Raw genomic sequence first — 27,109 nt, 5'->3', positions numbered from 1 at the left:
ATTTCAGAGATGCTGAGAGGCAGAAGTGGAGTTTTGTCACCAGTTTGTGACAAAAAAACAGTGTTACTGTGCTTACTATTAGAGAACATTGTGGGATTTATGAATAATAATAACAAGAAGGAAGAATAAAAATAGGGAAATTATTTAACAGAAAAGCACACAAGGGTCTTCAACAGTAAGTGTGAAATCTGTAATTATTCACATGGCTAAAATCTGATTGAAACTGAAAATAGTGTATTTTATAATGTCAATACTGTTTGCATAATAATAATTATTAATAATAAGGGCAAACAATTCCAAAAAACATTAGACAAAATCAGAAACGTAGAAACAGGCAGAAAGTCTACAAAACCAGAGAAGACAGTCAGCATAACAAACTATTCCAAAACATGAATCCAAACAAATTATTTTCTTTTTTTGGAGAAGTCGGTGTGGGCCGGTTTGAGAAGTGAGGCATGAAATGTATGTGCGCTGTGGTAATTGGGGGTAACTGTAGCTAGCAGGAGACCAGGGACCAAGTTTTCTACAAGGGAACTTGAGTTGAAGATATTTTTATAGACTGCCAGACCATTTGGCCAGGTCGATACTAGGTCTTTCTGATGATTTGGGTGAAAAGTAAGTGTGATGTTACAATGGCCAAATGTTTCTAGACACCTGACAATCACACATATACGTTGTTCTTCCCCAAACTCTTGCAACAAAGCTGGAAACATACAATTGTACAGAATGTCTTTATATGAAGTAGCTTTAGTTTCCCTTCAATGGAACTGAGAAGCTCAAACCTGTTCCATCATAATGGAAAGGCTTCCTTAAAGAGTGGAGCTTTTTTATATAAGCACTAAGGGGTAATAATCTTCAACAAAATCACGTTATGATGGTCAGATTCCGACAAACATTTGGCCGTATAGTGTACAGTATATACAGTTTATAATGGTGTAAAAAAAATCTATTCATACACACTGTTCAAACGACACTAATAATGAGCGCTTGGTGCAAACCACTTATTTATTTCAATCAGTTTGTGATCATTTGGGTAACACAAGGCACCATATTTTATTGTGCATAAGTTATTTTTCCTCATGAAGAACGACACAAATTCATTTTACCATTTGTCAGTTTAAGTTCATAATCTTAAATACAACCGTAAATACAACTTAAATGCATAACCTGTAACTCAAATTTAATATTCCCCTCAATTTGTCTAAAATATAAACAATTCAGTCCAAGGCTAGCTCCTGACTTTGTTTACAGCACACACATATGCTGACCTTTTCAGCCATTCAACATGGTTGATCATTTCAATATTGCTCTATAAAAATGAAGTCATTAAAATTTACTACACTGGAGCTGATATATTATTTCATACACGTCCAAGGCCATAATGCAAGTCTTGGAAAAGGCTCTGAATCTATTCTGCTCTTTTTTTTAATAGATGCTTGGGAGAAAAAATAATTAAGAACAATAATCTTTTAATTCCACTCATTATTTGTTAACAATATGTGATTGGGTCTTTTGATGCACGTAATTTAGGGTTGTTCACACCTCCAAGCCAAGTCATGCAGTAGATTTTTGACAAAAACAACTAAAAAAAAAGATACGCTCTTGGCTCAATAACCAGAGAAAAAATTGTGAGAATTTGAATAAGTAATGATTAATGGAACAAGGTGGAGATAATGAATGGGTTGTTCACTGGTTGGTTATCTTTTTTTTTTTAATTGAATCCATCAGCCTTAATCTTTTTGGGCTTCATTATATTTGGCTAATTGGCTAATTCTCCACAAATCCATAATTGCCCTCATGTAAATCTGCACAGCACTGTGTCTGAGTCTGTGTGTCTGGATTACATGCACGTAAACGGCGTGTCAGAACGTGGCCTGTACGGCTGCTGGTCGGTCTGCAATACAAAATACCGCAGGTTAAGTTTACTCAAATAGTCGTAGGACACAAATTTCCTTGATTTGTTTAAGCCGTTCATGCTTCATTTTCTGCCAAGTACAAAATGCACAAACAAATTTGCCAAGAGTGGTTTACTTAAAATATTATAGGCCTTTCTCTCTCCTGTTTCACAGCATAGGCTTATCTGATTCACAGCATGTTTGAAAGAAGAGAACAGAATGAAGCACTGCAAACAACTGAACTGCTTCGCAATGATGAGCCTCAAATTGGATCCTGGCAGACAAAAAAAAAATGCTTCAGCACTCAGGCTTCTTTTAGGAAAAATATTCTCAGCTGGACTGTGGCTATGTTTTATAAAAGTGACTTTTCTTTCCTCGACAAGATGCACTACACCTCACCGTCTGGGCAGAAAGGATTTTTTTTTTCTTTCACATCAAAGCCGTTGACTCGCCGAAGCCATTTCTACATGCCTGTAATGTTTTTTACTTCAGAAAGCTGCGTTTTGGCCCTTGATCGAGTTACTAAAGGCGCTTTGTGACGTGGCGAGCGTCTGCTTCCCCCGCTGGGCTCACACGACTCAGCCAGGGAAAAGCAGACTCAGTGGACTGGCACTGAGAGATTCACGGACTGGGGAAGTTCGCCAGCTGAGAAAGTCTCCACTTATTCATTGGGAAGCTCTGGGTGATGAGCAGAAACAAGGGAGCTGCTCACACGTCTCTGGCGGTGACTCAATCCCATTGCCTGCTAAACAAAACCTGAAAATTGAAACCTCAGAAGGTTGGCGCAGGTAACCACATATCCTTTCACATAAGGTTTTCTGTTGTACCTGAAATTGCTGTCTGTCCCTCTTGCACTTTAGATAAAAGCTCACTGCAAAAAAAGGTTGAATGACACCAAAAGTGTCATGTGTAATAATGATTTAGGACGGCCACAGCCACAGTAAAATTGTAGGCTTTTGTGCAAACAAAGATAAATCCTGCCAGCTCATTTTCCTCTTTTAATGTGATATGGATATAGAGATTGTTTACACTCACAGGGAGTGACCCGTACTTGCCAGATATTCTTGCAGCTTGTTTAATGTTGCTGTAAGTCTCTTGGCAGACACAATGATATTTTGAAGGAACATCCTGCTTTTGGCTCATTTCTCCACTTGTTGATGACGGTCCTCACGGTTTTCCATTGTACTTAGTAATCTTTCAGAAATGCTTCAATCCTTAGGTCTGTACCTCTCTCCTAACTGATACCTTTCCACAATTAGGTCCTGTACATGACTGTTACCTTTTAATGGACCACAACTTCAGTAGTCAGATGCAAGCAAGAATATCGATCTGAAACAGCTTAACTTTATTTGGGCTTAATCAAAATGGCTTAATCGATGACAGGTCCATCATAGGAGGTTTTTACACCTGGTCACTTCATGTGTTTTCTGTGATCTGATAGCTATCCGATGGTAAAAAATACCAGGTGTAAATGCCCTCCGAAACGGTTTCGAGACGGATATAAATCCGATCGTTCAAACCACTTCATGAGGTGGTATGGGACGCATTTCAGATGAAACTGGACAGGTGTAAATGCATGTGGTTGTTCAAGCCACATACGTCAGGGCTAAACTCATCCCAAACGGAAGTACGTCACTCGCAGGTGACTCGAGAGTCGTGCATCGCACCAGAAACGGAAATGAAGTAAAATATATTTGCATTTTGGGCAGGAGTAGAAAGATCCGATTGATATCCGAGTCGCCAAGACGCATTTATGTGGCCTAATGTAAATGGAACAGTTTTAACAAATCAGATAGCTATCGGATCAGAGAAAATACACGAAGTGACCAGGGTGTAAAAAGGCCCATAATTGCTTTTGAACATGAGGTTAAATGTGATCGGTTCATTTTGAGCAGTCACATGTTCAGTTATTAAAAGTGTGTGCAACCAAGTTTCTGTACCTTTCCTAAAATGTTTTAATTTAATATGCACGTTACTTTACTTTGTCGGTTGCTATATCACATTAAAAGTGGAAAAAGAGCTGAAGTGAAGCAGGTTGGTTTCACCAAAAACCTGTAATGGTAACAGACTTTTTATACCCATTGTATAAAATAATGCCTGATCAAAATCAGACAAATGTTATTAGTTTTTTCACAATGATACAAATGCTTTCATGGCATTTTAGTCCAGAAATCTCACTGTGTTCTCACCTGTAACCAACTCAACCAGACTGCACTGACCTGGATGAAAAATGGGGCCCTTATTTCAAAGGTGTTAATTAAGCCACTCTTTTATAGAGCAACTGGGTCTTGTGAAATCTTTCCTCCTTTATTTTATTGCCCTCTTTAGTTCCCAGGCACTCGTTTGGTGTGTGGTTTAGGGCAATCGGTAATTGAATTTGCACAGATACAGGTAAAAAAAAAAGGTCTTTTGTCTTTTCCTTTAGTCAATCAAACTTGCTCAAATACAAGAATGTGAAGCCGTTGAGAGGCTGAAGTGACTGCAAGTTGAAAGGTGTTGTGTAATCTGTCATACTATATAGGCTAGAGAAACCTCTTTCATCTCTGTGTTAAGTTTTTGATTGAATTAGTGAGATTCGACATTCAGACTAGCTACAAGAGTTAGAGTGCAAAAATCTGTAAAATTAAAAATGGCAGAATGAAATGCACACATGACTCAGGTTCTTTCAGTAGACTGAAAACAAACTACAACTTAAACCAGGACAGATCGGAATAATGACACAATATGAACATAAATTAAAAGAAAAAATACATATAAAAGTGATGTTTAAAGCAAAAATGAAATTAGATTATCAAAGCTCGTCAACATACCAATCTATACAGATACACATCAGTATAAACAGTAAGCATACTGACCGCACACAGAAAGATATACATCAGGTATAACTAATATAACATCTAATTCTACATAGCTAACCTGTGTGTCTCAAACCTACTCCTCTTACTTGTTACCCTAGAGGTCAGATACCGTGTTTTAGAATATACTGTATACAGTGCATTATTTACTACTCATAGAAATGATACTACAAGCAAAGTCAGATCAGGGATTTATCAAAATCAGGTTATTTTGTTTCTATGAGACTGCAGTGTGATACAAAGGAGTCAGCTGAAGGAGACATTAAAAAATCATTTAAAAGTCATTTGAAACTTGCGTCCGTAGACGGTAGGGCTTCGTGTGCATCATGTTAATGACATGAAAATAAAAAAATTACCAATTTAATCAGAGATTTGGAAAATTCCCAAAACATGTTGTATTTTTAGGATTTAACCAATAAAAAGTATGCCGTACGAGTACGAGCTGCTTGACAGCTGAATTCTTTGTTAACAATCCAGGAATTGCATCGATGTAAAACAAAGCTGCTAACCTTTGATCTGCACCGTCAACAGTACTGTATATAATCCCATTAAATTGAGAGAAAATGCACTGGAGTCACTCTTGAGTGCCAATCATCAAAATGTCATTAATTCTGCTTAGAGCGCGGTTATTAGTGGCTTCGTAAATATGCGAGGATAATTCGACAGAAAAGGAATGGGGTGAAGGATAAAGGGGAAAAACCTACCTACTGTACCAACCTGAATCATACTGGAAGAGAGAAAGACACTTCATTCACTCTTTTTTAAACAATCACTTAAGTTAGCTCTTATTTTAGATGTGAACCAAGCTAGACAAGTGCAGAGTCACTGCAGTGTAGGGAAATGGTAGCTCAGTGGTTAAGGTGTTGGACTTATGATTCAAAGGTTGTGAGTTTAAATCCCCAGGCCAACAAGCTGCCATTCCTGGGCCCCTGAGCAAGACCCTTAACCCTCAATTACTAAATATAAAAGTAGTTCTGGATAAGGGTGTCTGTCAAATCCCGTTAATTTATAGAGTTTTGTACGTACGAAATCTTCATAGAGAACATGAAAAAAAGAGTAATAAGTAAGGATGTTTCAAAAATCTCTTTTCATTGTTCTTTATACAGATAAAATACCACTGATATAATATGCAATTATCTGAAAGTCAAAGTATATGACAAAATCATGATGACAGAAAGACCTTAGAGACATAATACATTTAGGTTGAGTTACAAAAAGCACACTCTCCAACTTGGAGACACTAGAGACTTATTCGCTGATCATTTATAAATCCTTATCTCACCCATCACATTCCCTGTAACTCCTTTATCGCCCATCAAACGCATATTGCTTTGAATTTCTTTCTTTATATTCTTTTCAGGTGAACTCTCCATTAATGAATGTAGAATAAGCACTGCTTAGAATAAATTAGCTGGCTGTTAATTAGGCGTTAAGCCATGTTTTAAAATGACATCTTAAAATAGGGAAGTGAGGAAATGAACAAGGTCACAGAGGGGTCGCATATGCAAAGCGCACAGAAGACCACCACTTTCTCCTTACCAAGCATGTACCTTCGATGTAGTGTAGTTTTAGTGCGGCTGTTTGGTGCCCTTAGTGGAAATGTAACTCATGGATGAATGTGTAAGACATTCATGCTTCGACTTTAGACAGGAGAATTCAAGTGGAGCTCTCAGTGCCTAGCAGGGCAGCTCTTGAGCTCTTCTCTCTACAAATGCACTTTCATTTTTAAAAAAAATTGTACTCATACGGTGAAGCATCCTACTCCTCTCTGTAGCTATAAAACATGGAAGACAAAGAGACGAAGCAATAGAAGAAGAGTGTTATACAAGCCATGTGTGTGTTTCCCTTTAATAGTATATTAAAAATAACTAAAAATAGATTAGATAACCATAGTAATAGTTCCTGAACACTCCTGTGGAAGCCTGTTTTCGTTATGCAGATCAAATTGACGTCGTGTCTCAGAATTGTGAGTTTGTTTGTCATGATCATTACATTTTATCTCATAATTCTTGACTTTTTTTATTTTTTTTATTTTTGGAACTAACATTTCACGAGTCCATTTTTTTCTCATATAACGCCAATGGCGTAAGTTTGATTTTGACATTGCTGGGAACATAATTTATTTGACATTGGTGGGAACAACATTCCCTGTATTTTGTGCATAAAACCGTTGTTATAAGAATATTTTGTGCATAAAACTGTTGTTATAAGAATACTTTCTTACTCACATACCGGTAGCCTGCATAATCACGTTGCATATTGCTTCATACAACGGAATATACAGTAGCTGCAGCCAACCTCAACACATTAGCAAGAAAAACAAAGCCAATCAAACAGCGACATGGGTTAGAGAGGCAGGACTCAAAAAAGGCAAAGGCCAATCCTTTTAGAGAGGTGAGTTAATTGAGTGTTCCCTGGATATTGAAATCGACGTCCTTGTATAACACAACGTTATTTTACTTGCACTTATGAGTTTGCATCTCACAATTCTTTTCTTGATTTATTTTTTTATTTTTATTCTCTTGATTGACTCTTTTTCTCACAGTTTAGATTTCCGCTTCATACTAACAATGTAACTATCTTCAAATAACAAGTGCATGCTACTGTAGCATCTGCTTTTCCTTCTCTTTACTAGCTGATGCATTTTGTTCTTATATCTTCTTCTTCTACTTTCGGCTTTTTCCGTTAGTGGCGCCACGGCAAATCTCCAGTCACATGTTATTCTTATATAGCGTATTTATATAGAACAAATGTAATGTATTGTAGGCTGCTGCTACTGATACAATTTGTGAGGAAAAAAGTTGCAATTCTGAAATATATGCCACCAAAATTACACTTAATATATTTTTCTGCGTGGTAGAAACAGGTTTCCATAATTCTCTTTTGCTCGTCTCTTTGTTGAGCTCTAATTCAAAGTCATCATCTTGAGGCACCTTGACTGTGACCCCACGTGGGTAGCCAATTAAAACTCCCTGCTAAATCACATTCATCTTCTTTCTCATTTTTCTCTTGTTGAGAAAGGTGGAAACTGTAGAAAAAAGGGGGGATTCCAAGACCCTGTATAATCATTCATTTTAACCTAATAAGCCTCATTTTGTTATTGGGAATTCTGCACTGGGTGATGAGAGAACCTTGGGTGATGGTACACACTAATACGTTTTCGTTTGAAAACGTATATTTTTCTCTCCGTTTTGACCTTTCGTCCACACCGAGACGGCATATTAAGTCAACGAAAACGTAGCTGTTGGAAGACGCTCTCCAAAGCGGATAAATTTGAAAACGCCGTCTTCGTGTCTTAGAGTGGACTGTGAAGACGGAGGCTTTTGAATACTATGACGCATTTTTAGTCATGTGATGCAGTCGAAAGCAAATAAACGCCTAGCGGAAATGACGCAGGTTGGAGCTTTACTCATGCGCAGTAGGGAGATGTAAGCATTTTCATACATTTCAGTGTGGATGACCAAATTTTGGAAAACGTTTGAAAATGAAAATGTGGACGCGGAGCGTTTTTAGACGTAAACTCCGTTTTCAAATATATCCGGATTAGTGTGAACATGGCCTTTGTAACATTTCACCATTATTAGAAGAGAACATTGTTGATGTTCTTGATGCACAGTATCTCATGATTTTCCAAGTTCAAATTAAAAATGGAGATTGATGACGGATTCGTCTAATGCCCAAACTGTTTGCGACCAGGACATCTTGGGAAAGCACTTGATGAGCCTTGCCCTAACAGCAGCATGATGTCTACACCCTGTTGGCACAGCAGGAAATGAAGTGAGCAGCAGACGTGGCTGCTTCGTCTAGGTAGTAGACAGAAAACTCTGCCAGTGCTGGTAGTGACAATGCATCAGCATAATGAAGTGCAGTGAGGAGAGAGATCTGGATGTACTTCAGGCAGATGCATGCCGTTCTCCAAGCTTGAGGTCTGCCATGACAGGAAGTGCTAGTAGCCTGCCATTATCACGGACAAAACATACTCTGCATATCTATATGAATACAAATGCACATGAATCTAAACATTTGCTAACACAAATTCTGACGTTCCACCTTCTTTAGACATTTTCTTCGCACCAGAACATGAATTTATTTCCCCCTTTTATAAATGTTATTTCTAAATCTGATGGTATATCATATGTCCTGTATGTTTAGGTGAAGCAACCAGTTCTGCAAGAGATTTACCAAACTGCTGTATTTATGTGTAGGCTGGCTTTCAGCCCTAACGCAGGAGTGCTGGCCAACAATGGCAGTGTATACACTGTGGGATGGTGTTAACCGTACGGTTGTTGTGCAATTTTTTTTTTATGTTTTATTTATTTCATTATTCATTTTTTCTCTAAGAAGTTAATTGTTGTTGACAACCAGATATTATAGAAAGTCCTCTGTCTTGAGGTGAAAAAAAAAATCTATACAGGTATATATATGTACAGTATGGAGGCAACAATACATTTTATTTTCAGATTGATGATGAATTCACATTTTTTTTGGTACTTGGTGTTCCTGTTTATTACACCATCTGTGTCGCTGATGCATTTCCATATGTGCAACTGGCACTGAAATTTTGCTCTGTTTTGGCAACAATATCAGTTATAAGGATAGGAATCTTGTTTTATGAGATTGTTTAATTCTTTAATTAAAGGAAGCTTAGTTTGAGATCTACAAACTCTTGTACGAAGGACATTATTTACATAGGATGAGGTTCGATTCTGAGTCTGGTTCCTGTCAAGGTTTCTTCCTCATATTTCTTCCTCATATTGTCTCAGGGAGTTTTTCCTTGCCACCGTCGGCTCCGGCTTGCTCGTTAGGGATAGATGTTCGAGAAATATAGCAACTTTATTTTAAACTTTAAACTTATTGTTATGATTTTTTTTATTCTGTTTCTATTCTTATGTAAAGCTGCTTTGAGACAATGTGAATGAATTGTTAAAAGTGCTATGGAAATACATTTAATTGAATCAACCAAATACCTCAATGAACACCAAGGCTTGGCCCCTCCAGACAAGCAGACCTACGTCTGCCTTTATTTATTAGCAAAACTCATTTCCAAATTGTCAAGAAGTTGCTGCTAACATCACTGACCAGAAGTATAGCAGGAGGTAAAGCAGAAGCAGGTCACCTTGCACTCAACCACTCAGCAAGTATTGTGTGTAGAGATCTGCCGCTGTAATTATAAAACTGTTCAGCTAGAAATGGGACTGAAGTCATGAGTAAATAAACAGTTTTCCCCTTGATGATTTAAAGTGAGTGTAACAGAATTTGCTATTAAAAGTGCACTTATGTTGTCATGCACATACTGTAGTCTACACAGCTTGCCCTTATAATGTAGCATGTTTTAAATGAGGTGCATCGGCAGGCGGTATTAGTTATCTTTGATGGAGTAGTGATGCAGTATAGAATGGGTTTTGCTCCAGACAATGCATCTGTACAGCTATAAGTAGTCATTTTTTGATGTCATTGCATCAGAATCTCTGTTCTCTGTTGTCAATGGCTGCTAGTGGCTGATCATCAAGAACAATATACTGGAAAACAGCTGTTAGATTCACTCAACTGCTGTTGTATGTGGACTTTATTTCTGACCTAGCTTGCATCATTGTTCTGGTGTGCCACTAATGAAGAATGAAAATACCGGGACAAACTTCTCGATCACTGTTGCTTCATGTTGGGTGTTCGTTAGCTTAACAACATACATTAGCATTATTATGAGTATCATCTGATATCTGATGCTGATATAGGGGGATCTTTTATGAATATGTTGTGTGAGCCGTGTTTTGGGCCAATAGCAGTATCAATATCAAAATCAATGCTTCACTAATTATGTTTTAACATTTTAACTATTCATTTGTTATATGAGTTCAATGTAATTCAGTTCAACTTACCCGCATAGCGGTTTTAACCCTTGTATATTGTTCGTATTTATGTTACTCACCAGTGTTCGTGGGTCTGGTGGACCTGCTGTATTTTTGGGTTTTTAATTCAACACAATCAAAAATTTGATGTTAAAATACTCTACAGAGGTTTACTTCATCCCAATTACAAGCAATATAAACAGCATATATGGTTAATATTTGCCCTTTAACTTTATTACATCACATTTTTTAATTAAAGTGCTACTCGTTTTTTGTTATTTTTTAATAAAATGTAATAAAAAAAGAAAATCAATTTTAATCAAGTTATGAGTGGAAAAAAATCAACAAATTTACAAGGAAGCAAAGTTTTTCAAAAATATTCATGTTTATGAATATGGGTCCCACAGATCCGAACACCATACAAGGGTTAAAAATCGACATTCTCTCAAAACAGAAGCACAAAAACAGAATAAAAATTGTAAAGTTTAAAATTAAGTTACTATTTATTTCTCACATTTATGCCTAATGAGCAAGCCAGCGGTGACGGTGGCAAGGAAAACACCATGAGATAATATGAGGAAGAAACAAGGAAGAAACCAGGAGAGGAACCAGACTCAGAAGAAAACCTCATCCTCATTTTGGTGAAACTGGACAGTAAATAATGTGACTGTAAATAATATATATATATATTTTTTTACAACTGTTTATAGTCTAGTTGAATTGTGCAACCAAGAAACCTGCAGAACTAATATGTCAGGGCAATGTCTAAGTTCTTAACAGACGTAACACTAATTACTTCCTGCCAAAGTCTTCATATGTTCACTGATGAAGACCCGAACACGTATATTATGCAAATCATCCACTGTTTAAGACCCTGTGAATGAGTTTGTTATTATACATGTGAACATACTAGAACAAGCTCATTAATATAAACCTATGATTTAAATTACATCCAGCACTTCTGTCAGAGACAGGACACTTACAGAACATTAATCAACACCTTCTAGCCAATTAGACTTCACAATTCAAGTGTTGTGTTGTCATAATTAATTTCCTTCAAATGAAATACAATGAAGTCAGGGCACTTACACTGTACTATGAGCTCCACCAAGGCTTCCCGAGGTTTAACGTTGAAGCCGTTATATTGGCTGGTCTGGCAGCGGTAGGAGCCACTCATCTCACGAGACACGTTGATGATGCGCAGCACACCATCGTAGCTTTCCATCTGCATGCTTCCGTCTGGCATCGGAACCTCTTTATCAGCCCGTGACCACAGGATGATGGGCTTGGGCTTTCCTGAAACAAGGCATTCCAGCTCCACCGTCTCACCTTCCCGCACCACCAGTGGGGACTTGCCCCTTGGCACGGTCAAATTGGGAGGAACTAAGGAGGAGAAACAGACAGGATGGACTGATACAGGGCTTGAGAAAGCAGACAGGGTCAACATAATAGTCTTTAGCTGATGTTTTAGATGATGTTTTCTTTTTTTTTTGTAGTGTAATATTTATGTTAAAAATGTGTAGGATTTAACGCCTTGAGCAAATGATTGCAAAATGACATAAACCACAACAATCTATGATTAACATAAGTTAACATGATTAACACGAAGTGGCATGTGGACAAAGTAAAACTCTGATCATTTCACAAAAGCAGAAACTCCTATGTAAGATTTCATAAGCATTTAAATACTGTTTCATTTAACATTTAATGATTCAGGAACAAACAAGCTGTTTAAAGCTGTTATTTTTGTGTTGGATCATGCAGCAAAAGCAAGAGACGCTGACTAAAGCTGACGCTGACGCTGACTTCCAGAGACAAGGTAAAAACTGTTCATGGGACAAACGGGTGACAGAAGATTCAAAAGAAATCAAAATGTCTGTCTGCTGAATTGGTTAAGGGATATTGCTAATAAAAAAAATACAACATATAGGTGAGGAAAAATACAAGGGTCAGAAAAATGCTATGCTAGAAATGCTATGCTAGAATGTTAATAATGAAAAATAAACAATTTCATAGCAGATGTCTACAAAACAATACAAGAAATGAGTTTACACAAACAAACCAGTTTCCATATACCTGATATTTAATACTGTGTCTTGTTACACGGATGACCAGCGGATGTTTTATGTTCTATGATAGTTCTTCATAAGTTCCTTGTTAGCCCTGAGCAGTTAGCTTGCCCACTGTTCTTCAGAAACATTGCACAACTCCTTTGCACATTCTTTTTCAGCATATCTATCCCCTTTACAACAGTCCACAACTATTATATAAGTTGCAAACATTCACTGATGCTCAGGAAAGAAACATGATACATTAAGAGGCAGGGGGTGTAAACTTTTGAAAATGATAATCAGTGTAAATTATTATTAATGTCTTCTGGGAAACATGTAAATATCTTGTACTGTAGCTTCTGAGGGGCAGAAAAAAATGAAAAAATAAGATATTTAAACATTTAAAGATATATTTAAAATAAAAATTACTATCTTTATATTTAGAACAATTACTAAATAAAAACAAAAGACAATTTTGATCTGTTTTTTATTTCTTACTTTGCAGATTTTGCAAGGGCTATGTAAATGACCTCAACCGTAGCTGCTAACTTTACTGATAAAGAGCTGTCAAGATCTTTTCTTCAGTTCCTTTTGTATTGTTGTCAAAGAGCTCTCACTCAAATCTGAAGGACTGGACACGCTCTACTTCTCCATTATCCTGCAAGTCTTGCAAAACAAGAAGAGAATATCTGTGAAATGATAGAAAATTAGCATGAGGCATTGTTACATATGCTGTATTTTTGTGAAACTAATTATTCTTTGTTCCTATACATACTAGATTTAAAGAGAGGAGGAGAACAACATGGAACTGCTTAATGATGGAAGCTATTCCAGTTTATTAGCAATGTCCTGAAAACAAGCAGCAATGAACAGCTGTTACACTAATGGAGAACGGCCTGACCTAAGCTCAGCACTAGACCATTAAGCACTGGCCACCTTTTCTACCAAAAGGCTGTAAATGCATCTACACCGGCTAGCAATTAGGGCTGTTTGGGCTAGCGGCTGCTCTCTCTGGCCCACAGTAATGAAATCCTGCTCCATAACAGCTATTACGAGAAGCCCGAAGGAACCATCACCACTGTAGAGAAGGCTTCTGAAATAGTACCTGAGAGAAAATACAGTAACATATAACTGCATTTCTTCTTTTAGCCAGCATAAACCCTACACCACTGGTGCTCTTCATGCCCGCTTATTACAACCGAATGAGTTTCCAGTTTCTTATCACTTGTTTAGCTTTGCTCTGTTTATCGTTTATGCCCTGGATAAAGTTGTATTCCGATGATTCATGCGTGATTTGTCCTTGGCTATGGCTACAAAGCAGAGCTCAGAGACAAGAATTTCTTACAAAGTCACACAGTCATACAACAGAACTGCTTATCTTTCTTGGATGTGACTGTAAACCAACTACATTTCTAAAACGTGAAGTTCTTCCAACCGGAAGCAGTTTGCAAGATACAAATTGTTTAAAAGCATAAAACATTACTCAGCTTTCAGCTTCTCTGACAAGCAGAGCCAAGCGGTTTGGATTCAGACCAGCCAAGGAACGTTGTGACAAAGACAATTAAATAAATAAACCTGACATAGGCCTTTGAAATAAGTGGAATGACATCATTCGCTCATTGCCATAGCAACACCGCCTATCAGTATCTGTCTCTCTACATGCGTGTACTGTACGTGTGTAGGTCTTTGCACTATAAGCTGTGCATTGTGTCTTTGTAAGTTTTTATGATAATGAGTCTTTCCACTAAAATGCAAGCTTGGATGTATGTGAGCCTGTTTTTAAATGACAATGCAGAGCGACAAACCTTTCTTACAAACATTGTTTAGAAAGAGCTGTAACCCTCGACAGGCTACCAGTGGGGTGGAAAGTGGAAGCATTTGAATTGTGTCAGTAAATAAAGGCTGCCAGCTGAGACATTCGTTCTCAGTGTAACCGTTTGGGTTAATATATGCAACACCTCCTGCTTCCCATTTTAATCTTGGATGAGGGTAAACTCAGGGACGCACTGTAAAGGGCATCAGGTTTCTATCTGAAAAATATACCTTATTAAAAATCTTTACCTGCACAAAGCTGCAATAAGCAAATACTGAAGAGAGAGAGGAGAGAGAGAGAGAGAGAGATAGAGAGAGAGAGAGAGAGAGAGAGAGAGAGAAAGAGAGAGAGAGAGAGCAATAAAAAAAATGCAGACAGCCTAGAGGAAAATGTATAAAGCAGAAGAAAAATTGATAAACCGTATATTCCTATTGATCTTCTTCTAATATCATGCCTTCAGAATTTCATGAACTCAGCAAAGCCTTAAACAGCTTTATCACTCACCAACCTGTTTGCGTTGGAACAGATTGTACTTTTCTTTCCTTTTTTTTTTTTAAATGCTATCTGGGTTGCCTGCTAGCCAGAGACTCTGAATAAATAAGATGCTTTGGGACACAAGAATAGAACACAACTGATGGTTCAATTATAAGATATAGCATGAAACTGAGGTCTTAAAATGCTAGTAACACAACAACTTCCTCCTTCAAGAAGTGTTTCAGGGAAACAGAAACTCAGTGTCGAAAGAAGTTAGCCTCAATTTATAAGACTTAAGAAATAAATCATTTAGACTTTGTTTATAATTTCCTTGCTAATTTATCTCTTAGCTAGAGCTTCCAAACATGTTCTTAGGATTCAAAGCAATCAGTAAGAAGCACAGGAATAAGCAGCATTACAGCAACAGTGAAAAGAAGTTGTGAGTGAAATCTACAAAGCAGAAAGCCAGCTTAGAGGAACTGATAAAACAGCATACTAAAACGAGAATGACTTTTCCAAGAAGCAATGCTAGAAAACACAGACATCTTCATAACCGTGTCCTAGCTGAACTGCACAGAAAAGAGCGAGCGCAGCAGCAGCTCCCTTCCCTAGCTAATTGGACTGCTTGATCAGGACCAGGCTTCACCCTACAGCACTTTATTCCAAGAAAACCTAGTGATGCAGTTCCCTGAACTTACTGCCTAACATTGAGAAAGAGGGTGTAATGGGTAAAAATCAGAGTTCTGTCATGTTGCTGAATATAGCACAATAGCCAGCTATGTTCCAGACAGTCATTTAAAAAGGGTACAGCAATTTCTCTTCAGTACTTTGGCGTTCCTTTCTTCCTATACTTCCTTTAAAAGGCTAAAGTTTCCATTAAATTAAGATAATGGTTTGTAGTGGATTATCCCCCCTGATACTGATATAAAAAAGACCATTGTGGACAGATTTGTGTTTTTATTGTGTGTGTGTGTGTGTGTGTGTGTGTGTGTGTGTGTGTGTGTGTGTGTGTGTGTGTGTGTGTGTGTGTGTGTGTGTGTGTGTGTGTGTGTGTGTGTCAGGAGAGAAAATGGTGGATAAACTGAGATAAGAACGTTGTTTAAATTATTAGGTTTAAAAAAGGCAAACAGATTGTTTAACTACTGACTTGGATTTGTGTTATTAAATTATTAACTTTATTGAACTTAGGTGTTATTGAAGACATATTTAAAAGCTAAAAATCCACCATGTAGTAATGTCGAGCTGGCTTTTGATGCAGACTAGCATTAGTTACCGAAGACTTCACCTCAGACACTGGAGTCATGTTAATGCACTAGAAATAAAGACACGCTTACTGTAGTATACTGTTAAGAACGACCAGTATTACATGATTTTGCTGTAACAAAAATGAACGCAATATCAAGCAAACTCCCAATATATGGAAAAACTTTCAGTTTTCTAAAACAACACCAGGTTTCCAGAGATTTGGACAAAGTCTCATATGATATCATCGCAGTAAGAATTGAGCCAAAGACCTTTTTCGATTCATGTGTGTTGAACATGACTACAGACTACAGAAGAAAATAATTACAAAATAATCTTAGGTTCACTGGTTCTCCTTCACTGGTAGGAGTTTAAAAGAGTAATTCGGTGTTTAGAATTTTGTCAATTCAAGTTTTCACATTTCCAAAAAACACTGAGGACTAAATGTATAACTCATCACATTTCCCGCATGAGTTATCTGTTATTGTGCTGCTGCTGCTGCTGCTGTGTCAGACCAGTAAGACATACACTGTAATGGTTTCTCAGTTAGCAGGTTTCTGCTACAAGTACTCAGTTTGGAAAAATTAAAAATAATTAGATAGAATGTTATTTACGAAAGTAAATAAATAAATACATTAATTAATACAAATAATAAAAAAATAGATAGATAGATAGATAGATAGATAGATAGATAGATAGATAAACAGACAAACAAACAAATAAATAAATAATGTGAATTCATAAACTTTTGTCATAACATATGCTTTTATTATTAATATTATTATTCTGGTTATATTGATTTTTATGAGGCTGACGTTCACAGGTCAAATCAGAAAGAAAATGGGGAATTAGGATATAATTACAATCGTAAGGCATGAGAAATCCTGTAATATGCTCAAACTGACCCTATTTATTTAAATTCATTTTTCAAATGAAACAAAGCTCTCGGATTAGTTAGCCTTGCCACTTTTCTGTCTCAACTGTGACAAGTCCTTTGTAACTGCTTTCTACTTGCAGATAAATGGAAGTAAAAACCCAAAGACCTTCAGTTTAATGGCTTTGATTACAACTCTGATGGATTTTGTATTCACTCTAAAGAACGACAGAACCATCATGTTGATTGAACATATAAACGGAGCACGATCTCGGACAGCCTCAGTGTCTTTCCTGAGCCTTCCTAAGGGCTGCATGTTTAAATATACAGACTCACGCAAAGATTAATTGCCTGGTGGCCAGAAGAAACATCCAGTCTGCTCTCTACAGCTTCATTAAAGCCAGAGAGTAGAATGAAGATTGATTACATTTTACTCCATTCTATAAAAATTGAGCCAACTCTCCCTTTCCATGGGTTTCATCACTCTTTTTACCATTCTGCTACTCAAGGGGGAAAATCCTCACTACTTGTTTGGATACTTTTCATGAATAAATCATACTGTTCAAATTGAAATTGGATTCACTCCCATATGCATAGGAAATATATTTGCATATATTTTCAAAAAATGTGTTGATAGAATTTGTGCAGTATATTTACATATATTTTTATTGAAATATATGTAAACAGTACATTACAGAAAAATGACAGAGGCACATCTTAACTATAAACAATTTGCAACTAATTTCCGACATCACCATTCAGCCTTTGTCTTTCCTTACCACTTATGAACAGGCTATGGCACGGCCAGGCGTCGTTAGGATGTGTTCAAACACTGATTATCCTGGGCTCAATCTCACTGCAAACATTTCCACAGCATGAAACCCTGGCAGACCTGCTGCTTAATCGCTGACAAATGCTTTTATTAAGACTCTACTTGGCCTTGCAGTTGCGCCGCTTCAGAAATCCAACATCCAACGCAAAATGGTTTATCTGAAACAGGCTGCAGGGTAAATACACATAGACTAACAGTTAATACTGTCCTTGGCTCACCCATGATAAACCGAGAACAAACAAATAAGCATCTTAACAGAAACGAAGCATATATAAAGATTTTAGAGTGTAGAAAATTCTAGCATAATTATATAATCTCATTATACCTTTTAATAATCAACGCATTACACTTATGTGCAATCTTGTGTATGTATTAATGAACGTAATCTGATGATTTAATTTTAATTCTTCACCTTTAAACTCTTAATGTAAATTTCTTTCACAAGCGTTATGATTAAAAGTCCTGGATGCTGTCTGATGATTCCAATATAAATGTTATACCTTGACCTTATGCTTATTTATTATTATGTTAAATATTGTGTATTGTGTTAAATATCTCTTAAATATTTTCGCATACCCCAACTTTTTGCATACCCCTGGAGCAGAGAGGTTTAAGGGCCTTGCTCAAAGGCCCAACAGTGGCAGCTTGGACCCTGATCCCCCTTTCAACAACTCAGAGCCTTATTGTTATTATACCACAGTTGTGCTCTGATTGGTCAGATGGTATTGACTAACCTTCCCTAACAGCATGGCTCTCACTCCCAATTACAATGTTTATGTTAATGTAGTCACTCAAATATGTAATCTAATAGGTAATATCTAATAAATGTAATTAATATATATATATATATATATATATATATATATATATATATATATATATATATGTGTGTGTGTGTGTGTGTGTGTGTGTGTGTGTGTGTGTGTGTGTGTGTGTGTGTGTCTTTATAAATCTAATAAATCGAATGTAATATCTAATAAATAATCGACTTCAGTCACAACTTAAACAATTACACCTACCCTTCCTCTGAAAAGTCATAAGGACAGTGTTGTTTTGCAGTTTATCACTAACATGGAAAGCTGTATATTTTTTTTCCGTTACATGTAAGCAGGAGAAAAAAGAATAGGCTGCTGAGGGAAGAAGTGTTTACTGATGCTTTATCATAAGAGTTTCACTTCCACCATAACCCCATCGTGTCAAAGAAAAACCTCACGTTCATCTTCACAGCTATATTGTATTGCAAAAACCCCTGTGATTCTATTTATTTTTTTTAAATTTCCAGCATATAATATTGCATGTAGAGTTGTGTTCGGGACTGTGTTTAAATCCCTCTCACGTATCCAAAAACACAGGCTGTAACTATTTAAATGATAACAGGAACACAAACATGGCAGCTGTGGTTAATAGTGTAGTTTTAGTGAATGGGGGATTATCAAAGGATTACACTCTTTCTGTTACGCAATTATGCTGGAAGGTCAAGACACTGCTGGTGTAAATATGGCATCAAATATGGTGATGTGGATTTGCTTCAGCAAGCAGATAGCTGGTAATAAACAAGAGACTCGTGTATCCTTGTGCATTTCTGAACAGTTGTAAACCATCAGTTCACATTTTTTGTGAGAATATAACTATCTAGGCTTTAGGATGGGTGTTTAAAAATGCTACTGTACATATGGCAGCTGGATGCCTTTGTTAAAAACTAATAATATTTGATTAGGTGGCTTCATGTAAGTAAGGTTTCTAATATCATTATTTTACACAGGAATAAAGCAGGAATTGAACCCCAGAGGTGTGTAAGCACCAAGTCACTGCCCCACACCAACAGGTTCTTCAGTTTGTTTCTTTGTAGAATTCAACAACAGAGAATTTTTCTTTCAGAAAGTACTTCAAGTTAAAGAAGTATATATATATATATATATATATATATATATATATATATATATATATATATATATATATATATATATATATATATATACTGGACTCTGGATATTCTTTTAAGTTTATTTTATATTTTTGAAAACGAGAAAAAGTTAAATCCCCACAAACCGACTGTAACAATTCACTGAACTGAAGCAGACAACCAGCTGAAGATGGGTGATGAAATTCTAGCTTTCTGGTGGGATTCTTGTAGGTCAGGTGACGCTTCCTTAGCCTGGCTATTGATCTGGTTCACCTCGCACTATTCCAAGATTAGCATATTGATAATGAACAGAGATACAGTACTTATAGATGGAAGCTTATTGATGGCTTTAAGAAGAGCTAATTAGAGGAAGAAGCTTATTTCTCCTGCCTTTCTTTCTTCCACTTCCTCCATCTCAATACACTTCCTTAATGGTGCACTGCATGAATGGATAAAAAATATCAGGATGTTAAAAATGCAGTGAATGTATATGAAAATGTATGGAAAAATGTTCTGTCATACCAGAGTACAGCAAAGGACTAAGTGAAGTGCTCTCAGAGAACTTAGCACATATTGGCACAGCAGTTATCCCTTACAGCCTGGAGACTTTAATTACTCTGACATGTGAAGTGCAGTACTAAACGTGTGGGTGGTGATCCAGCAGCTCAAGCCAGCATGTGTGTGTATGTGTGAGGCTCACCAGTGGTGGAAGAGATGTTAACGTCGATGCTGATCTCGGGGATGCCCCCGCCTCTGAGCGACGCCACACAGGTGTAGGTGCCAAAGTCAGTGAACTTCAGATCGATGATGTCCAAGTTGGTGGTTCCTGGGGAGATGTCAGGGTCAGTCTGGGTAATGACCATGCGCTCAGAGCTGCGCAGAGCTCGGCCGTTCTTCAGCCAGCTGAACTGCAACTCCTCAGGGGGTGTCGCCTCAACCTGGCACGAGATCTTTACTTCACGGCCGATCTGGATGTTATCGTCATTGTGGTACGGGTCAGGCGTGATCCAAAAGCGGCCCTTTTTCAGCGCTGGAAAGAAAACAGAAAGTAAACAGTAATTAGCATGTGAAAGAGTCTCCTGGGTAATATCTGTTTTCTTTTTATTTTGAGCTTAAATGCTTTACAAACTACATGTCTCAACACCACAGGGTTTCTTGAATTGCAGGTGGTGGCAAGAATCTCCAGTTTGAAGACTTTGTACGTTTACAGAGAAAGTATTTGACTATTCTGGGACTATCTGTGCTAATTAGCACATGAATATGTACTTCATTAAAAAAAAAAAAAAAAAAAAAAAGGATTACGGATCCAACCAAAAGTAAACAACACAGCAAAAACACATGAAATATTTCAAACTGATTTTGAGATTTGTGGGTTTGTTTTGAACTCATGCTAATCTACAGATATTAATCAATACAGATACATTCAGATACCAATCTAAATTAATTTCCTATGCAGGATGTTTGGGTAGCATAATATTCTGTGCTTGCCATTTAACTCGCAAACAAAAGAACAATCAGAACCTCTGAATCTTTTCATCTGCTCTCCACTGACATTATCAGGTAGAAACAAGAAGGAGTGAAAAAGAGAAAAAGTGAACATAAAACGAGGCGTCAAACAGAGGAAATTAAAAAGCAAAGCACAACAGAAGCGAAGGACGACTCAAATGCTCAATCTAATGTAATGAGGAGATCTAATGCTTTTGTTTCAAATCGATTCCATCCTGAAAACAGATCTGCTCTCTAATTCATGTTGTAATAATGTTGACATGTCCCTACAGTAGACTTCAATTTGTGTGAGTAATTAATTTCCACCCTGGTCCCATGACACAAAATGATGTCAATGAACCTTAATACAATGAGTGACGATGACCTTTTTCAAATTAAATAAAAGGAATTTGAGACACTTGTCAGTTAATCATGTGTTGTTGGCTGTACCAGGAAGAGGTATCTCAGAGGCTATAGAATTGAACTGCATTCAAAATTTAAGCACAATGCAAAAATCAAAATTAACAAAAATAAATAAATAAATAAAATTTCGCAACCAACCAGGATTGTGCAATCAGATTAATTCCACTCTGAATTAATAGATACATTATAGTGATATGATGCTGAGATTATTGTCATGTATATGTTGAGATAAACCATAAACCTTTTCATTTTGAAAATTGCTGCAAAACTGGTGCAAGTAGAACAAGCACAAAACCGTGCGTTCAAAGAATTTTATAATAAATAAACGTTCAAGTTTAAACATCAGTTTCTCAAATGTTCACTTGAAGGTTACTGTGCTAGAATAGTATTCACAAAGGCAAGGACACGGTGCTGAAGATATGCAATACGGTTTTCCACACACTTGCTGTATGCCATGGTAAATTTTGAATGTGAAATGTACAAGATGCTGGCACGCTAGTGTAGAAGGTAGCACCGCTGTCTCAGGGTCCCCGGTTTGTTCCTGAGCTCAATTGACTGCCCATGTGGAGTTATAGTGCATGTTCTCATTATGTTTCCTTTGGTACCTTCATTTAACAGGGGCTTTTTAATCCAAAGTGCTTAACAAATGGGGAAGTACATTACGAGCAAAGGGGAATGTCAAGCAGTGGACAATACAAGTAGTTCTACAATACAAGATTTTAATTGAATGTAGAGCAGCAAAGTGCACAGAGTCGAGGGCTAAGAGCTAGCGTAAGTGTAGATTATTAGTGGATAGTTAGTTAAGTGTTCACAGAATAGGTGAGTCTTTAACCCAATTTTTAAAGATATTGATAGATTCTGCTGTCTAGATTGAGGTTAGAAGTTCATTCCACCACTGAGAGACAGTCAGTTTGATGCCCCTGGAAAGGGACCTCATGCTTTGCTTAGCAGGCGCTAAGTTAACTGATTGCAGGTTGCAGAAGAGAACATAAACCTTACGAAGAGTGTTGAGGTATGAGGGAGTTCTTCTAATCCAGGACTTGGAGAAGAAGGTGTGAGGTGTGACCTGGGACTGGTTGAAAAATGTTTATATTAACGGCATTTGTCAGACACCCTTATTTCACCCTTATCTCACCCTTAAGAGCAACTTACATTTATATCATATATATTGTTGAGCAATTGAGGGATAAGGACCTTGCTCAGGGGTCCAGGAGTGACAGCTTGGTGGCCCTGGCATTCAAACTCGCAACCATCTTATTAGTAGTCCAAAACATTACCCACCGAGTTACCACATCCCACAAGGTGTCATGTACAACATATAAAACATGTACAGTATGTTGTTTTATTGACTGCTCTAAATGTATGTAAATGTGTGCATCTGGTGTCCTGCTATAGACTGGCATCTCATCCTGACATTATTCCCATCTCAGTGTTCCCAGAAGAAAAGGTCGAATCTACCACAGCCCAGACAAACCTGTGATATATTGCAGTCACCGAAGATGAAAAAATGAATAAAAATGTGCAAAACAAGAAAAACCAGGAATATTCAACTTAAATTTGTGAAGGTCCACGTAAGCTTCGAATGATTTGTTCTTGTCTGGCACTGCCATTTAACATTACCACTTTTGACTTTGAGCTCCACAGACTCTGAATAGATGAGACATCTGCTTTGAACTTGAAGCAGAGATTGCAGTGCTTCTGTGTTTAATCACCTGTAAAAATTCACTTTCATTGTTAAAACTTTTTTCATCACTTTGCTAGAAAAAGAGAGTAAATGGAGAAAAAAAAACTCTATGAATATCTATGAAAATCCGTCCCTTTCTTGATGAGATGTAAATTTAGGTCATTTTTTCACATAAATGCATATGACTGCCATCGTAGGAAAGTTAGTGTTTTTTGAGTACTTGGTTAGATTCACTGAAACACTTCACATCCAGACCAGTTCAGCATATAACCAGAGACTCTGATCAAAGCACAAGACTAAACGATTGTCAAGACTCCACCATTGTTGATGGCATGACAGATTAAAGGGTACAGTTGTACCCCATCCAGGGTGCCTCCAACATTGTGCCCCAAGGAAACACAGTACAGAAAAGGGATGGATGGTTAGATGAATGGATGGATAAATGGTATGAGTTTGATGGATGCATACTGTAGGACCATCTCTAGCAGAATTACATACTTTTTCATTTAGGACTCACATTTGCACTCCGACATACAAAAAGCTCTTGTCACAAGGAATTGTCTGAGTTTGTCTGTTTTGAGCATCATCCTTAAGAGATAAACTTAGATGAGCAAAATACAGGATCAAGAAAATAGTTTCATTTAACACCTGCAGTGTGAATGACCACAGCATGTCACCTTGTGGATGGGGAACGTGTGCTCAAATTCACTACAGCTAAAGAGAACGCAACAGCAAAGGCAGCTGAAAAACTGTCTCAAACTAATGAAACAAAAAAGTTTTTTTTTTTTAAATCTGACTTAATATTACTAGTGGAAATTTGATTCATACTAGATATTTTCTACATGTTTGCACCTCTGATCCCAAGTGCATTTAAAGAAAGCTTGTGTAAACACACTTTTTTTGCAAGGAGATCACACTCTGCTTGAACTAATTAACCACAAATGACTGGGGTCAGGGTCTGGAACATACTTAACACTAATCCTATGCTGAAATACTCTTAACAAGCAAGCCAACTATGTGCAAGATGCTCTGGCTAAATTATGTTAAAGAATAATAAAGTCTAATGAAATCTTGGATTAAGACAAGTTACAGTATGCCTTTGCTTATAGAAGGATCCTCAATCAAAACCAAACATAACTAATACTTCCTGATTTGGATCCAGTGTTTGTTTCAGGCCAGTATCATCTCTAATCCTGAAATTTAGTGCAAGATTGATGAGTCCACAGTCTCTAGTGTCAACACAAACACACAGGGGATTTACTGTTGCTCAAGTAGTGACAAACTTCAAGAAGCAAGACAGCAAAGGGCAAGTACAGGCCTGAATCTATAAGGTAACAGAGAAGTGTAACACCATCCATCTTTGCAAACATGGAGTCATCGTATCTCATTAAATTTCCACGAATACAGTGAAAAACAGCTCTTTTCTATTTAGTACATTCATACTGTATGTTGTTGCTGTCAAGATGATACACTGGCTTTGCATTTTGTTTAAACACCAACTCAGAAAGCTTTGAAATGTTTTTAATATTAATATGTTTATACTGTGATCAATTTTTAACCTACAAAAATCAATTTTTAACCTACAAGTTTTAACCCACTTAAGCAAATGTTAACACTGATGTTATTCCTAGTCTGTGAACATCACAGTATCCGAATATATTATAAGAATATATTACATTTGACAGATGTCCTATATAAGGACATCTTCCAAATGCCATTAATGTAAATGTAAATGTTTTTGATGTATTTATCAGTTCTGATGTTAATTTGCTGGTTGGTGTTTTTTTTTCTGCCACATTACGGGGTTTGTTACTACTGTGACATTCAACAGAAGAAAATCATTAGAGATAACAGTAAAGTTTCACTGTTTAGCTCCTAAAAAGGAGTCAGAGCTTCTTTTCTCCCTTGCCATTTTCGAGCAACATAAAATGGCCAGTTAATGAGGAAGACCAATGTAGAAGAAGAGCAAACTCTGGCATTAAATTTCCACAATGCAAGGCAGCTACAGTACATAACACAGGAGTGCTGAGTTACATTCATATATACATTTCATACTTTATATTTTTCTATTACTTTATTCCCCCTTTTCCCAGCTGTATTGAAAATGCAATTTCTTATTGTTGTTTTATTACAATTCTATTCTATATATATACTGTAGTTTGCTCCTTTTTTTTCTTTTTGATTCTGGCAACTGACAACAATTATAAAAGGACTAAAGTAGAGTGTGTGGTAGAGATGGACTGAGGTACCACTATCAATAAACATAGCATTGTGGCTAATGTAGGAAACCGTAAGTGAAATTAGATAGATTTAAAAAAAAAAAAAAAAAAAAAAATCAAATGAGAATATCATTATAATATATTTTGGATACTGCTGAAAGTCTGTTATATGTACATACGTTTTTTAGTTTCAGACTGCATTTAAACCCTTTTTACCAGTACACTGGCGTTCCGTTCTGCTGGCGGAAAGAAACTTTTGGGACATTTTTTATATTTATAACAAAGGAATTATTTTCTGGAGACTAAAATAAAATTAGGTCTAACATAAAATAAGTCTGGACTCCTTTGGTTTTCATAGTGAGACGGTTGTTTTTCCCCTCTGTTCATAACCTTGCACAGAATTTTAGAGGTTGAATTTAACACCTTCAAATTTTAGATCTGGGCCGGTGGCAGCAGATTTGGGCTTTGCTCACCTAATCAAATTTAGATGTTTTTATTTTGGCCAAAGGGAAAATAAAACAGAAAATACTACCATGATGTCTAACCTCTGATTTGGTGAGCTGCCTACAGCCAATGATCTGATTGCAGCAGCTCCACATAAAAAAAGCCCCGCCCCCAAAGCACAAATGCCCCAAAGCAGACCAATCTCTCGGCTATTTCAGCCCCTGTCCAGGCGGATAGCGGTTTTTGAATAACGTTCTTTAAGTATAATATTCCTATCATTTAATCATTCCAGTTATCGCACACAACCAAGGCTGCAGTACTTTGTCCTGTGGGATGCATGCTTCTGTTTCCCATGTGAGACATATGCCATGAACAAGCGCTAATGGGTTTGAGATTACGGTTTACTTTTATGTGAGAATATTTTTTAAAAAGAAACCATTTTCTATAAATAGTGACACTAGTAATCTAGGTTTAAGCCCTGAGTCTACTATTATATAAGCCATTGAGATGGTGGCACTGTGGAGTGTGACATGACAAAGAAATTTAATCTTGAACATGGGCATCAGAAAACAGGCAGAATTAAATGTTTTGGCCTTTTGTTAAAAGAGTTAAATCTCAAATCACATAAAAGAGATGATCAGAACCAGGATTATTAGTCTAGAAAAAATTTACTCTACACACAAAAGAGTTTGTAAAAGAATCAACAGACTGTATGTACTTAAGCATGAAAAACAACATGGTCGCTATATATTATTGATGACATAGCTTTTGCTGTGTAGACGTTCTTTTATTGGTCTGCCTGTAAACTATCTCAGAAGCTCTGATCTTAACTGAAATATACGCTGCTGCTGAGTCTGCAGAAACGACCTTTAATCTAAACCGCTGGTGACGGCTACGTATAAAAACACCTAGATAAAAAGCATGTGATTAAAAAAACATGTTCTCAGAATGCATGCAAATGTACCAGTTATCTGCTGATGTGCATAATGTAGTTTAGTTTATGTAGCAGAGTTTTAAGTGCTGGGTGCCTGATGAATGAGTCTCATTACCACAGTCCAGTGGTTTGTAG

At 36.9% G+C, this 27,109-nt stretch overlaps 1 protein-coding gene across 2 annotated transcripts in view; it reads right to left on the bottom strand.

Moving 5' to 3' along the window:
• mdga2a (MAM domain containing glycosylphosphatidylinositol anchor 2a) overlaps nucleotides 1–27,109 on the bottom strand; it is a 185,014-nt gene that overhangs the window by 41,502 nt on the left and 116,403 nt on the right. For both annotated transcript variants that reach the window (XM_027166342.2, XM_027166343.2), the window contains exons 7-8: nucleotides 20,486–20,815; nucleotides 11,686–11,979 (exon numbers count right to left, since the gene is read on the bottom strand). In XM_027166342.2, the coding sequence (XP_027022143.1) occupies nucleotides 11,686–11,979; nucleotides 20,486–20,815 (624 nt within the window). The remainder of the gene's footprint in view (nucleotides 1–11,685; nucleotides 11,980–20,485; nucleotides 20,816–27,109) is intronic.

This window comes from Tachysurus fulvidraco, chromosome 16 (genome assembly GCF_022655615.1).
Source record: "Tachysurus fulvidraco isolate hzauxx_2018 chromosome 16, HZAU_PFXX_2.0, whole genome shotgun sequence".
In the NCBI taxonomy this organism is placed as follows: Eukaryota; Metazoa; Chordata; class Actinopteri; order Siluriformes; family Bagridae; genus Tachysurus; species Tachysurus fulvidraco.
The sequence above is the reverse complement of the archived record's forward strand: the minus strand, read 5'-3'. Positions and strand labels throughout refer to the sequence as shown.